Source organism: Nannobrachium achirus, assembly GCF_963921795.1.
Source record: "Nannobrachium achirus genome assembly, chromosome: 14".
In the NCBI taxonomy this organism is placed as follows: domain Eukaryota; kingdom Metazoa; phylum Chordata; class Actinopteri; order Myctophiformes; family Myctophidae; genus Nannobrachium; species Nannobrachium achirus.
Genome location: NC_137821.1, coordinates 52,306,597 through 52,320,517, shown reverse-complemented (window position 1 = coordinate 52,320,517; position 13,921 = coordinate 52,306,597). Strand labels below are relative to the sequence as shown.

Here is a 13,921-nt window from a genome sequence, read left to right as displayed (position 1 = left end):
GACTTCGAAAGAGGAAGGAGGTTTCTGCTTTTCAATGGGAATGGAGTGGTTTCTTGCCGTTTGGGTTTCTGCAAGAATACGCTCCATTCACCATAATAATGAGAAAGGCAAAACAGGGAAAGAAAAAAATGCCTGCAGGAATTTTCAGGAATTGAAACAGCACATCTGTAAGTCGCTCTTGCTAAGAGCGTCTGCTAAATGGAGCCTAAATGGTTGCATGTATGCATAATTGTTACGCTTGTTTGCCCGCAGCTCTGCTGGAGTACAACCAGTCAGTGATCGTGAGCAGGAAAGACCCAGAGTCCAGGAAGAGGGCCGTCACCCAGATCAAGGAGAGGCTGACCTCCAACGGCTACTGGCCCCAGGTAGGGCTGTCACAATTATTACATAATCGTCTAATCGTGATTATTTGACATTATCACAATTATTTTGTCATAATCGTCATAATCGTGAATGTTGAAAAATGTCAGAAATAGTTGAAATAGCAGATCTACAAGCTCACAACGCGTCGCATCGCGACGCGTTGTGAGCTTGTAGATCGGCTATTTCCACTATCATTGTTATTTTTTAAGTAGTCAAATATGTCAGTAATGTATTTGTATATTTGGGTCCATGCTCAAGCTCCCTCAGCCCTATGTTCCCTCAGGGCCTCAGCCTTATGTTCCCTCAGCCCTATGTTCCCTCAACCCTATGTTCCCTCAGCCTTATGTTCCCTCAGCCTTATGTTCCCTCAGCCCTATGTTCCCTCAGCCCTATGTTCCCTCATCCCAAAATAGGACCCTATGTTCCCTCAGCCCTATGTTCCCTCAGACCAAAAATCTCAGTCCCCCATGGCATTGTTTCCGACGTCTCATTGTTCTGACGCCCCATTCGTCCGATGCTGGTGAATGCTAACCTGGTGAATGCTAACCTGCCGACGCTGTTGAATGCTAACCTGGTGAATACTAACCTGGTGAATGCTGACCTGCCGACACTGGTGAATGCTAACCTTTTGAATGCTGGCGAATACTAACCTTGTGAATGCTGACCTGCCGATGCTGGTGAATGCTAACCTGGTGAATGTTAACCTGAAGAATGCTAACTCTTTATATGCCCATATATGGAGATCCCTGGTGTCATCATTATTAAGGCCATATCTGTGAATGCATGGGTAACAGGGATCTCCATATATGGGTAACTGGTCCGATATATATTAATAAAGGATAACATAAATTAAAAGTTCACATATGGGTATTCCCAGATGATGCCCTGTTAGGGGAACCACACCAACAGAATCCATATATGGCCAAGACTGGTGGCCAAGACAGATGGCGTGACCTTGCCCAGTAAGACGCCCTTAATGGGACATCGGAACAATGAGATGTCGGACCAATGCCATGGCACCGTCTATTTTGGGCTGAGGGAACATAGGGCTGAGGGAACATAGGTTCTATTTTTGGGTTGAGGGAACACAGGGCTAAGGGAACATAGGGTCTATTTTGGAATTGAGGGAACATAGGGCTGGGGGAAACATAGGGTTGAGGGAACATAGGGTATAATAAATTGTTAGGGAGTGAGGGAACATAGGGCTGAGGGAACATAGGGCTGAGGGAACATAGGGCTGAGGGAGCTTGAGCATGACCCCGTATATTTAGGTTATGTGTCATATCTACCATATGCAACTTCAAAGCCTAAAAGCCAAACAGAAATGTAATTATCAACAACAAATACACAATTAAATCGTTAATCGCCAATTATTTGAGTGACAATTAATCGTCATGTAAAATGTCATATCGTGACAGCCCTAGTCCCAGGTAACATTATGGAGGTCCACATTAGGGATGGGACCATTATGAACATAAAATTGCGATTTAGGATATTATCGAGATGATCAAAATATCCCCAATAGGGAATGGGACGATATGAAAATTTCATATCGCGATTATTGTGACCAAAGAAATCGCGATTTACGATATTATCGCGATAATCAAAATATCCCACACATCCATTATCCTGGGGCGGAACATTTGCCAAAGAATAGGCAATCTACAAGCTCACCACGCGTCGCATGGTGAGCTTGTGGTGAGCTTGTGGTGAGCTTGTAGATTGGCTATTTTTTCGCAAATAGATTTGGTACAGAGTAAAAAAAAAACTGTATCAAGTACGTTATTTACAGGTCAGTTTTACCAATTATAGAGGGTTTAAGTGGTACCGGATATGCAGCTCAGCAAATAAAAGGTGAATTGATCCCAGTGCATGACGGAGGACGATTTCACGATAAATTAAATCTCCACGATACGATTATTGTGAGTGCTTTTTATCACAATAAACGATAATAGCGATTATCATCCCATCCCTAGTCCAAGTTTTGTCAGTGATGGCGGATGGTTTGCGGGGGAAACTATCGAGAAAAGTCCTTTTGCATGCCTATAGGGACAGGTGCATCGGAGCAGGCAACCAGTGCAACGTAAAAAAAAAAAGAAGAAAAGGAGATCCTGCATACTGTCTGTGCCTTTCACAAACAACCTTCATCAGTTATCTGATGAATGTGGTTCTATCTGGTAGGAGACATAAAAAGTCTTCTTTCTGTCTCCTACCGGATACATGAAGAGCTTTATCATTATTATTATTGTCAACAAATTATTAGCTTAAGAATGCGACAAAAACTAAAAAGGTATCCATGAATTTAAGTCTCCATGGGGTGTAGTTAAATAGGTAGATTATGTCATTTTCAGTGGTTCTCAACCTGTGGGTCCCCACATTATTTTGAGGGGTCCCCATATGTTTTGCTAAATGTTAACATTGTTTTATCACTCAACAGTAAACAGACCAACATACAGTATAAGGGTATCTGCACATTTCTAAAGTGACAATTTAAGGACTTTAAATACATTTTTTGTACCTCTGGTCAAATTGTCAAATATTAGAGGCAGAAATTGTGAAAATAGCCGATCTGAAGGCTCACATCGCCTCGCGTTGCGAGGCGATGTGAGCATGTAGATCTGCTATTTTCACAATGGAACAGTTCGAGTCAAACTAATGCCAGCTCCTACAACTCCAAGTGCTTGTCAGGGTGGGGGGTCCCCAGTTGAAATATGATTATTTTGGGGGTCGCGGCCTGAAAAGGTTGACTGCCTTAAATCTCTCCTGTTAATCTTGTGACATATCTATATTTACATCAGTCAACATATCTCTCCCTCTCGCTGTCTTATCAATCCATCTGTTTGTGTGTAGATGTTGATGTTTCCTGAGGGCACAACCACCAATGGGAGAAGTTTGATTAAATTCAAGCCAGGTAAGGCAGACACGCACACACACACACACGCACGCACGCACGCACGCACGCACGCACGCACGCACACACACACACACACACACTTACCTACTGTACTTTACTTGAGTATTTCCAATTTCCTTTACTTCTACTCCGCTACATCTCGGATCCTAATATTGTACTTTTACTCCACTACAATTATTTGAACATTTTAGTTACTAGTTATTTTGCAGATATACATTATAATATTATAAAACATACATAAACCACTTAAGCCCTATTTTATACCTTGGCTATTTGAAAATAGCTGATCTGTAGATCAAACAATTTGTACTTTTACTTTTGGTATTTTGAGTACATTTTGATGCCAACACTTTCATACTTTTAATCACGTGAATTCCCGACTTCAGCTTGTAACAGAGTCTTTCTATATTGCAGTAGACTGCACCCACACCAAAGTACCTATGAGAGTGGATTCTCCATTCCGCCAATGCATTTCAATGAGAATGGAGCGTTTTTTTGCTGGCATGAAACCGCTCCATTCCCATTGAAATGCATTGGCGGAATGGGGAATCCACCCTCATAGGTATTTTGGTGTGGGTGCAGCCGTATTGATACTTTTACTTAAGTAAAATATGTACTTTTCCCACCACTGACAAGCACCCATACGAGCTCGGTGCTCACTGTTTGGGAAACAGTGATCCACTGTACGTCATGTGACTTCGCACACGAGCCAAGCTCCGCTTCTGGTTTAAATCTCTTAGAAATGACTGGCATGCTTTTGCTCGGTAGCTTCTGGAAGGGCGTGACCGACCGCACACTGTTTGATTTATTTCCCTCGTCTGCATTTGAGCAGGGTGTTCTTTAGCTTTATCTTCCTCATGTGTTCCATTTCTGCCCCCTCCTCTCTGTCTCTGGGAAAGTGTCCAGTTGCCGTTATGATAACCGCCATCGACATGTCCGCATGCGTCTCTCCAAACCTAAACGTTTGCCCCATATGGTTCACTTCCAACGTGGGTGCTGTTTATTAATAGCCCTCGAGGCATAGCGATGGTGACACCTCACCCTGCCTGTCTCCATTCTTTTGTCCTTGTCCAGGTGCCTTTCTTGCCGGCGTTCCCGTCCAGCCTGTTCTCCTGCACTACCCTAATAAACTGGTGAGGGCGTGAGCTTATTGATCACAACAAGCTTCTTCTGAGACTAGGGACACTTGATATTTGATATTCATTTGATGTTAGATTCATCTTTCTAAAACGGCTGGTTCCATTCCTTGATTCGGATTGGCTGGTTTTCCCTTTAATTGCTGTGGTATATGAGACTATAATCCACACGTTGAATCAGTTTATATCAAACCCAGGTGCGTTATTTCTTTCGACAGTGTTCCACATTTTGCACCAATTATCTGCACCTGTGTTGTTGGCAAAAAAAGCTGGGAACTACTTTCTTGCAGACCTTGTAGTGAATTGTTAGTGAAATAGAACAGTTTTAATTGGTACATGTCTATGATTTTTTCATGTTGCCATCTTGTAACCGTTTTGGAAAAGCAATAAGCCACGCGAGGCATGTGGTTACCTGTATTTTATAACGGCTGAGAGGGTTGGAGACACTCAGCTTCTTCTCGTGTCTCAATACGCTTCTCAGACGTTATAAAATACCAGGTAACCACATGCCTCTTGTGGCTTATTGCTTCAATACACACCCATCCTTGGTTCTGGAGACTGATACAATGAATATCAAATATCTAAATACTGGATGTAGCAACTTGAAAACTGTCTGGGGTGTTCACAAAAGCCTGGGTAGACGATAAAATGACAAAAATGTCCCTTTAGCCGCTTAAGACCCATTTCAATTATTTGTTTAAAATGTTTTGCCAGTAATGACGAGACCTGTAAAACAGGGACACTGGGATGAATGTTGTTAAAGCAGAATTACACTAAAGGGCTACTCAACTTAGGATGGCTCAGGGGCCACTCAGCAAAATACCAAAATTCCAAGGGCCGCAAGCTAAGAATGACGGTATTTAAATTTGGACCTTTAGGCAATCATTTTGTAACGGACACTCACACAGAAAACTTTTTCCATCTACAGTATGAGGCCAAACCTCCTGCTCCGTAGATAAAGAATTGATCATCCAAAATGGTATCCCTGTTGTCTTAAATTGCACAGTGAAAGACACTTTTTTAGTAAATAAACACATTCAAACAAATGGGATTTGGCTGAAGATGAATAACATTGAGAAATTTTTTTTTTTTTTAAATAACGTACACTTGCAATAACTTTCAAATCATGAAATCAACACAAAGTTGTGACAATTTTTATGCTAAAATACATTCTAATTAATGAAACACACATGCATACAAGCAAATTCATCCGTTTTACTGTTACGTTTTATTTGGTTGAATATGGCTGGTTAACAGGGACATGCTGGGCCCCTGATTCAGCCCGGGAAAAAGAGTTGGAGAGGCCCTCATTGCGCGCTATAGAGAGAGAGATCTCTCTATAGACGGGTTTCTGGTCCACGTTACACTGATAAAACTAGATGCGTGCGCAGGGTCCGTACCAAAATTAGCCAATGAAACCAGCGCTCCCCAAAACAACAGGTTTGGGGATTGGACGGAATTGATTACATGATACAGTCAGCTGTGCATTTAGTCTCAGTGTTTGTAAACAAGAAACCCGTCTATAGCTCTGCTGCTACTCCATTTTTGCCATTTCAGATCATGACAAGTGACAAGCCAGTGGGCAATTTCATGAGTTGTATTTTGTTGTTGTCGGGTGGAAACCATGTCCAAAACCGTTTGTTTTGTATTTATCACTTTAAAAATGATGCTTGTAGATCTGCTGTTTTCACTACTTTTGTGCGACGGCCTTGTATGTTGAAACAGGGCTTTACTTTGCGAAAGAACGTACAAATTTGAAAATTGGAGAAACGAGGTTTCCACCCGACAACGACAAAATCCATCTGTTTTACAGTTACGTTTTATTTGGCTGAATATTATTGCCGGTTAATTATTAATTTCCCCACCTCAGTCGCCCCTATATTTAACATCTTGTGGCTGTACTGTATTTGCTCTCCCTCGTCAATGTTTGTCCAAGCTATCATTTTCATACTTTACTCCTGTGTGCCTGTTTGTTCAGGGAGTGTAGAAAAGTATGTGTGAAGGGTAGGTTTGTGAAGAAATTTCAGATCAGCCCTACCTCAGTGTTAATTTTGACAGTCCATGTTGATTTAGTTTAGTCATAGTCTTTTGAATGACATTTCTTTTTTTTTTGGGGCTTTTATGCCTTTATTGATAGGACAGTAGACTGACAGGAAATGGGGGGAGAGACGTGCGGCAAAGGTCATCTGGATCGGGAATCGAACCGGCGCAGCCGCCAGGCATCCATGCCTATGTGGCAGTTCCTAAGTGGTATGCGCCCAGACCAGTAGGCCAGCGGACACCCCAGAATGACATTTCTTTTAGTTTTAGTCAGATTTTGTCACTCTGAAATGTTTAAGTTTTAGTCTGGTTTTAGTCGACAAAACTGTATTTCGGCAGGCCTTGATGGCACCACAATGGCAGATGTTAAACTTGGTTGCGTCCTGAAAATAGCCAATCTAAAAGCTCACAACGCGTTCAGAGAGCGAACACCCGAGCGCTAAACCAAACATAACGGTTGGTCACAGCCAGGCTCTGGTTTCAAGCTCCATCCCTAATGATTTGTGCTTTTTGGAGCTGTGTGAAGCACAGGCTCCCTATACGTGGCTGTGTGGGTCTGTCTGTCTGTGTGTGTGTGTGTGTGTGTGTATGTAGCCTGAACTTCCTAAACTTCGGCACGCCACTAGTCCCACAGTTTTGCCACCACACACTCGCGCCATATGTCAAATCGACCGGCTTACTCGGGAATCGTGGGCTATTACTTTTCTAAGAGAAAGGTTCTATAGTTTAATTGATATTAATTTATTAGTGAATTAATTTTCCCCATTGACTTATAATGGGAATCGCAAAAACTCACATTCAATTATTTGTCTCTCGCAAACCATAGGGGCTAGAGTTTCAAGACTTGGAGAGGAGGTTCATAATGATTTCAAGGATTAAATAAAAAATAATTGTGTCATTTGGCCGCATGGTGGCGCCATAACACCCCACTTTACGTTTTGGCCTGTAACTCTTGAACCGTAGGTCGGAAAATTAAAAATATTTTTTCCCTGGATTCCTTGGGTCATGACGCATCTCCCCATATAGGCCACGCCCATTTGCGCCATGATAGATTTTCCGCCATCTTGAATTTTCTCCAAAACACACTTTTTGCTCCTTTTCCTACATATTTTCTTCAAATGTCACAAAATTCGGTACACATGATCCACACACACACACACACACACACACACACACACACACACACACACACACACACACACACACACACACACACAGCTCCACTTCACACGGGTGTGATTTTTTCTTGTTTTCTTGTGTTCATAATTTGATGATGGTCTTTTTTTATCGCCCTCCCCCAGGATACCATCCGTTGGACCTACAAAGGAACCACATGGTGAGTTCCTCCAGGGGCGTCACACGGGGGGGAAAGTGGGACTGAGTTACTAGGGCCCAAGGTGGAGGGGCCTTCATTATTTTATACTTTAGCTATTGAAAAATAGCAGATCTACAAGCTCACTGCGAGCTTGTAGATCTGCTATTTTTGAAAAGTCGTGAAAATGTCTGCAAATCTTTGAATATATGTACTTGTAACTCGTATTTTGCTTCTGGGGGGTCCCTGGAACTAAATATTTTGAGATGGGAAACATATCATTTTGGGGGTCCTTCACATGAAAAGGTTTGAGCACCACTGACATAGTATAGAAACATAGGTTTTTCAAAAAACCTTAGAAGGATTTGAAATACTCAAAGACGTGCACAGATCTTTACAATTATGTGATGGTGAGTTCCTCTCACTCGGCCACATCCCTCTCTCTCTCCAATACACCTCTGTCTACTCTACACCTTTTTTCTTCTTTTTTATATTAACCACTTGAACCCTAACGTCCATATTCTGAGAACTTTAGCCAAAAATAGCTGATCTACAAGCTCACAATGCCTCGCAGATCGGCTATTTTCGGCAAAGAGGTTTGGTGTAGAGGGGAAAAAAGAGCAGACTAAGGAATAAGAGTGAAAGGTCACGGTTATTATTGACGGTTCAAGTGGTTACATATCTGAAAACACAAATTGACATGAATCCAAAATACACTGATGATTGTGCTGTCAAACGATGAAACTATATGGAATCTATGAACAGGTTGTGGGGGTCCCTGCTCCATCTCTCTCTCAACTAAGGGGTCCTTGGTCTGAAAACGTTGAAGACCCCTGATCTTCTTACAATGCTTGTCTTTGTCTATCAGGCTGGAGTCGTTGTGGTACACATGTGCACAGCTCTACACCAACATCACTGTCGAGGTAAGACGCTAGACTCAATCGTGTGTCTGTGTGTGTGTCTGCCTGTACCCTATAATATCTGCGTTAAACCATTAAGCCTGTAATTCATTTATACTTTAGCTATTGAAAAATAGCAGATATACAGGCTCACAGTGCGGCACAGAGTGCCGCACTGCAAGCTTGTAGATCTGCTATTTTTTTTTTAATTGTGATTTTCTTTTTGTGCAAATCTTTGAATATATCTTTTTAAAAGCGAACATTTGTAACTCAAATATTTGCTTCTGGGGGGTTCCTGAAACAAAATATTTTGAGATGGCGGTCTGCGGCAAAATACTTGTAATTCTGATGGTCTGTTGACATAAAAGGTTTGAGAACCACTGATTTAGAAGAAGGATTTAGAAGACGATTTTAGAATCGGGTCAAAAATATTCAAAGACTTGCACAAATTGTCATGATTTTTCCCAAAAAAATAGCAGCTCTACAAGCTCACAGCTTGTATATCTGCTATTTTTTATGGTTAAAGCCTTTTCCCAGTAGGAGGGTCTGCAGCCAGAGGTTATGCCTATCAGGGGTCCTTGGCATAGAAAAAGTTTGGGAAGCCCTGGTTTATCCCATTCCCATAGCCTTGTTTAGTCTGGAGACGATGGGATTTTGCAGGGAGGTCACTCGTGGTGACACTTGGCGTGGTGGCATTTCAGATTGTGCTGAATGATATCACTTATCACCTTCTCAGTCACTTTATGACCGCCCTCCCCACCCAGGGCAAACATAGGCTGGGTATGTAAGATGTATACTTGATGTAGATATATAGATATTAAATAGATCAGAAGTCACAAAGTTACTACCGGTATGTATGACCGCATGTAGATTCGCACAACATCGGTTGCAACCTTTGCTACAATAATATTGATGATCTTTGTTATTTTTTCTAAAGCAGACATTAACGTAAATCCACAATGAACAATACAACTAGTGAAATGAGGAGCACTTCTTACATTGGGTTTCCATTGCACACACACACTCCTTGGCTGGCAAACCACAACCTCCGCCCCTGATTTCTCACATTGCCCCTCTTCTAGCGCCACCATGAGGTTGCTTTTTGCAGACGACATACATTGGGACCTGGCGGTCGCTTATCTCCCGATTAGGGAGTCTTACTGGTACTGTTATCTGTAAAGGCATGCATGGGTGTGTAAGCTTTGGCAATGGTTCAACACTTCTTGAAAGTGGCTGAACCAACTTTTGGTACTCACAAGGGGGGGGGGACTGAGTTACTGGGGCCCAAGGTGGAGGGGCCTTCATTATTTTATACTATTATTACTATACTATTATTTTATAACTATTGAAAAATAGCAGATCTATCACAGCGCGGCACCGAGTGCCGCGCTGCGAGCTTGTAGATCTGCTATTTTTGAAAAGTCGTGAGCATGTGTGCAAATCTTTGAATATAGGCATATGTATTTTTCAAGCGAACATTTTGCTTCTGAGGGGGTCCCTGGAACTAAATGTTTTGAGATGCGGGTCCGTGGCCAAATACATACCTATCATTTTGGGGGTCCTTCACATGAAAAGGTTTGAGCACTGACATAGAAACATAGGTTTTTCAAAAAACCTTAGAAGGATTTGAAATATTCAAAGACTTTTCACGATTTTTCTAAAATAGCAGATTTTCAAGCTCGCAGCGCGGCACTCGGTGCCGTGCTGTGAGCTTGTATCTGCTATGTGCTAGTTAAAGCACAAAATAATGCGTTCCCAGTCTACATGGGTTAAACCCCCTCCCCCTACGAAGAACAATCATGGGGGGTCCGCAGTGAATCCTTGTACCCAGGGCCCAGAATTTGGTGTGACACCCCTGCCTGGCGCTTCTTTCCTCCCCGTCTCTCTCCCTCTCTCTCTCTCTCTCTCTCTCACACACACTCTGACTGGCACAGATGGGCCTTTGAAGCAGTGTTGTTTTTGACAGTAAATTTTGATTTAGTTTTAGTCATAGTCTTTTGAATAAAATGCCATTTAGTTTTAGTCATAACTTAGTCACCTGAAAAGTTTTAGTTTTAGTCGACTAAATATCATAAGATTTTAGACGACTAAATCTACAGTTGATTTAGTCAACCGAAATGTATTTTGGCAGGCCTAGATGGCATCGTAATGACTGATTTCACACTTGGTTGTGTGCTGAAAATAGCAGATCTACAAGCTCACAACGCGTCGCAGCGCGACGTGTTGTGAGCTTGTAGATCGGCTATTTTCATTACGCAACACCTGAGAGCAACCAAACATAAAATGAATCTCTTCTCCACTAGTCACTCCCTAACGTTTTAGTCTAGTTTTTATTTTGTTGACGAAATTGTCAATATATTTAGTCTTAGTTAGTCATCACAGCTTAGTTTTTATTTTGTTTTTATTTCATTTTCGTCAGTGAAAAAAATACAGTCGACAAACATTTTTCGTCATAGTTTTAGTTGAAATCAACACTGCTTTCAAGCATCGAGGAAGCTAAAACAGGAATCAAAAAAGGAGTGACATTAATTGTTATCTGGATTTTCCGTGTGATATCTTTGGACCGGCGTTGTTGACTTGATTCTGACCTGTAGCTTCCTGCTTGTGAGTGGTTATTGTAGCATTGTTTCGGGCATGTTGCCCATTTAAGACATGACAATCAGGTCTCTATTTACAACTTAGTAAATAGAGACTGTCGTCATTGGCTACTAAGATAGTAACCTAACAGCCAATGTCAATTGAGGGGGAGGGAGTTGTCTGCTCAAATGTTTTATTTAAAGGAGTAGTTCACCCCTAAAATGACTTTTTTTCTATTGATTAGTCACGCCATGGAGACTTGAGTTCAATAATATGTTTGGGTTTTTGTCGCATTCCTAAGACAAAAATGTGATTACAATAAATGTACCCCCATTCATTCCGGATGGGGACCCGAATCGATTTGGGTCCCCATCTGGAATCAATGGGGCTAGAATTACTATAATCAAATTATCGTTTTAGGAATACGACAAATACAAAATATTATTGAACTCTCCATGGCTTGACTAATCAATAGAAAAAAAGTCATTTTGGGGGTGAACTACTCCTTTAAGTAAAAGTAGAAGTTTAGAATAAAAAATGTACTTGAGTACAAAAAGTACAAAAGTATTGGCATCAAAATGTTCTTAAAGTTGTACCATGTAACTTTTTTTATAAAACAAATCTTAAAATTGTCCTAACTGTTAAATCGCTAAAGTTTTAGAACACCCACTCCGTTATTTTCAGCTTCTGAAGCCTTCTCTTTATATGTTTTCTATGATCCTGGCCGTGGACCGGATTTCGCGCCAAAATGACGTAATCTGCATCATCTGTATACGTTGTGTATACGTTGCCCAATCACATCGCCGATCATGCACACATGGTACACTACCGGCCAATCACAGCGCATCTTGAAGTGGGGTCGCCATATTTGTAGTCGCCCGTGTGTCTCTTTACTCAAAAGGTAATCTCGCCTACCAGGCAGGGTGAAGTAGTCCGTTTCTCCGGAATGCCTGAACGCACAGGAACCAGGGACCCCTCTAAAGATAGCTCTCGGCGTTGTGGAGGCAGACGCGGGGGTGTGAAGGTACGAAAAACGGGCGAAAGACGCGAACGCGACCGCGGTTTGCTATAGGGCTACTGACCACTAGTTGAGCATCTTACACAGTATAGCTTTAAAGTACCGAAAATAAAATAACTCATTATGCAGATTATCCCATTTCAAGTTTTCAAATGTATACAAATCTTAAAATATCAGCTCTATGTGTCACATTGATACCCATTGTGAGCTTGTAGATCGGTTAGTAGTTAATGTATATTTTGTTTTTGTAATAATAATCAAAATCTGCAAAGAACACTAGTAACTAAAGTGCTCAAATAAATGTACTGTAGTGGAGTAAAAGTACAATATTTGGATCCGAGATGTAGTGGAGTAGAAGTAAAAGTATTAAATAAAGCACAAATACAGTACCTTCAAATAGTACTTAAGTCCAGTACTTAGTTACTACTTAGTTACTTTCCACCACTGGTTGTCTGACTCTTGGCTTAATCGCCACAGACTTTGAAAAGCCCTGAGATAAGTGGATGGATTCGATCTGCCATATCGTCACTGTCGGGCAGAAACCTTGTATCTCCAAGTTCTTAAATGTGTATGTTTCTTCGTAAGGTAAAGCCCTGATTCATCATAGAAGACTGTGGCACAAAACTTGTGAAAACAGCAGATCTACAAGCACACAACGCCTCGCACCGTGAGGCGTTGTGTGATTGCAGATCGTCTGTTTTCAAAATAACAAAAAGAGCCTATGTTTTGGACCAGGGCAGGAATTTCAGGGAGGCCATGAAGGCCATGGCCGTCGTTGCCCCTCAGTTTGGCCTTGTGCCCCTCCAAAAAAATGGCATGACCTGAGGCCACAGTGGCCTTAATGCCCCAGTGGCTGACTGTACTACTTTCTCCTCTGTCTCTGTCTTATCAATATGTAGACACCAGTGTCTCTTTCTTGACAGTACACAGTGTCTTTTGTCCCCATTTTAAACCAATTCGGTATATTTGATTTGTACAGGGCTGTAAATAGGCCTACGAATGTATTTATTTCACAGCAGATAGCCTACATGCGTATTACATTCAAAATCATTGTTAACCCTTGAATTCAATTAATTATTTCAATGGACTAAAATCGTGTTTTATTTGATGGTCTTCCTGCCCTGGCATTTGACCTTTGTGCCTTCAAAAAAATGGACAACACCACAGGCCAAGTGGCCTTGCCCCTAAAATGACAAAATTCCAGGCCTGTTTTGGACATACAAGGTTGTCCAAGGTTGTGTGTGCAGGAACACTGCACACATGAGAAACAATAGCCTCCTCAAACAACATCTCTATCAGAAGCAGAATGTTAGCAAAAGTTCAAACCATCACTCGTGATTCATGAGCACAGCAGCGGTTCCAGGAATATGTTTACAATACCAGACTTTTCTTTTTTTTCAATGGTAGCTATCTTGTTTTGAAATTAACTCTTAGAACACGGCTCCGTAGAAATACTTCTGCAGACATGTGACAATCTGGAATGCTGACATTGTTTTCATACTGTAATGTTTCTCCCTTCAAAACAAACCTTTGTGAGAGCAGATGGAAGGCTCACAATTCCAAGCCGGTGACATCACCCCATGTTGCCTGAGGCTGGGCAGGAATCTTGTATCTCCCTATTAATTGCGACCTTGCGGTCGCAGTTACTATCAAAACCTCCAG

The 13,921-nt window shown here is 41.7% G+C and overlaps 1 protein-coding gene across 1 annotated transcript in view; it reads left to right on the top strand.

The window, feature by feature from the left end:
- Nucleotides 1–13,921, top strand: part of lpcat4 (lysophosphatidylcholine acyltransferase 4) — a gene marked incomplete at both ends in the record, with an annotated part of 38,839 nt that overhangs the window by 13,575 nt on the left and 11,343 nt on the right. The window contains 5 exons of the mRNA XM_080741683.1: nucleotides 253–365; nucleotides 3,214–3,274; nucleotides 4,352–4,410; nucleotides 7,755–7,789; nucleotides 8,634–8,688. Coding sequence (XP_080597809.1) covers nucleotides 253–365; nucleotides 3,214–3,274; nucleotides 4,352–4,410; nucleotides 7,755–7,789; nucleotides 8,634–8,688 — 323 coding nt within the window. The remainder of the gene's footprint in view (nucleotides 1–252; nucleotides 366–3,213; nucleotides 3,275–4,351; nucleotides 4,411–7,754; nucleotides 7,790–8,633; nucleotides 8,689–13,921) is intronic.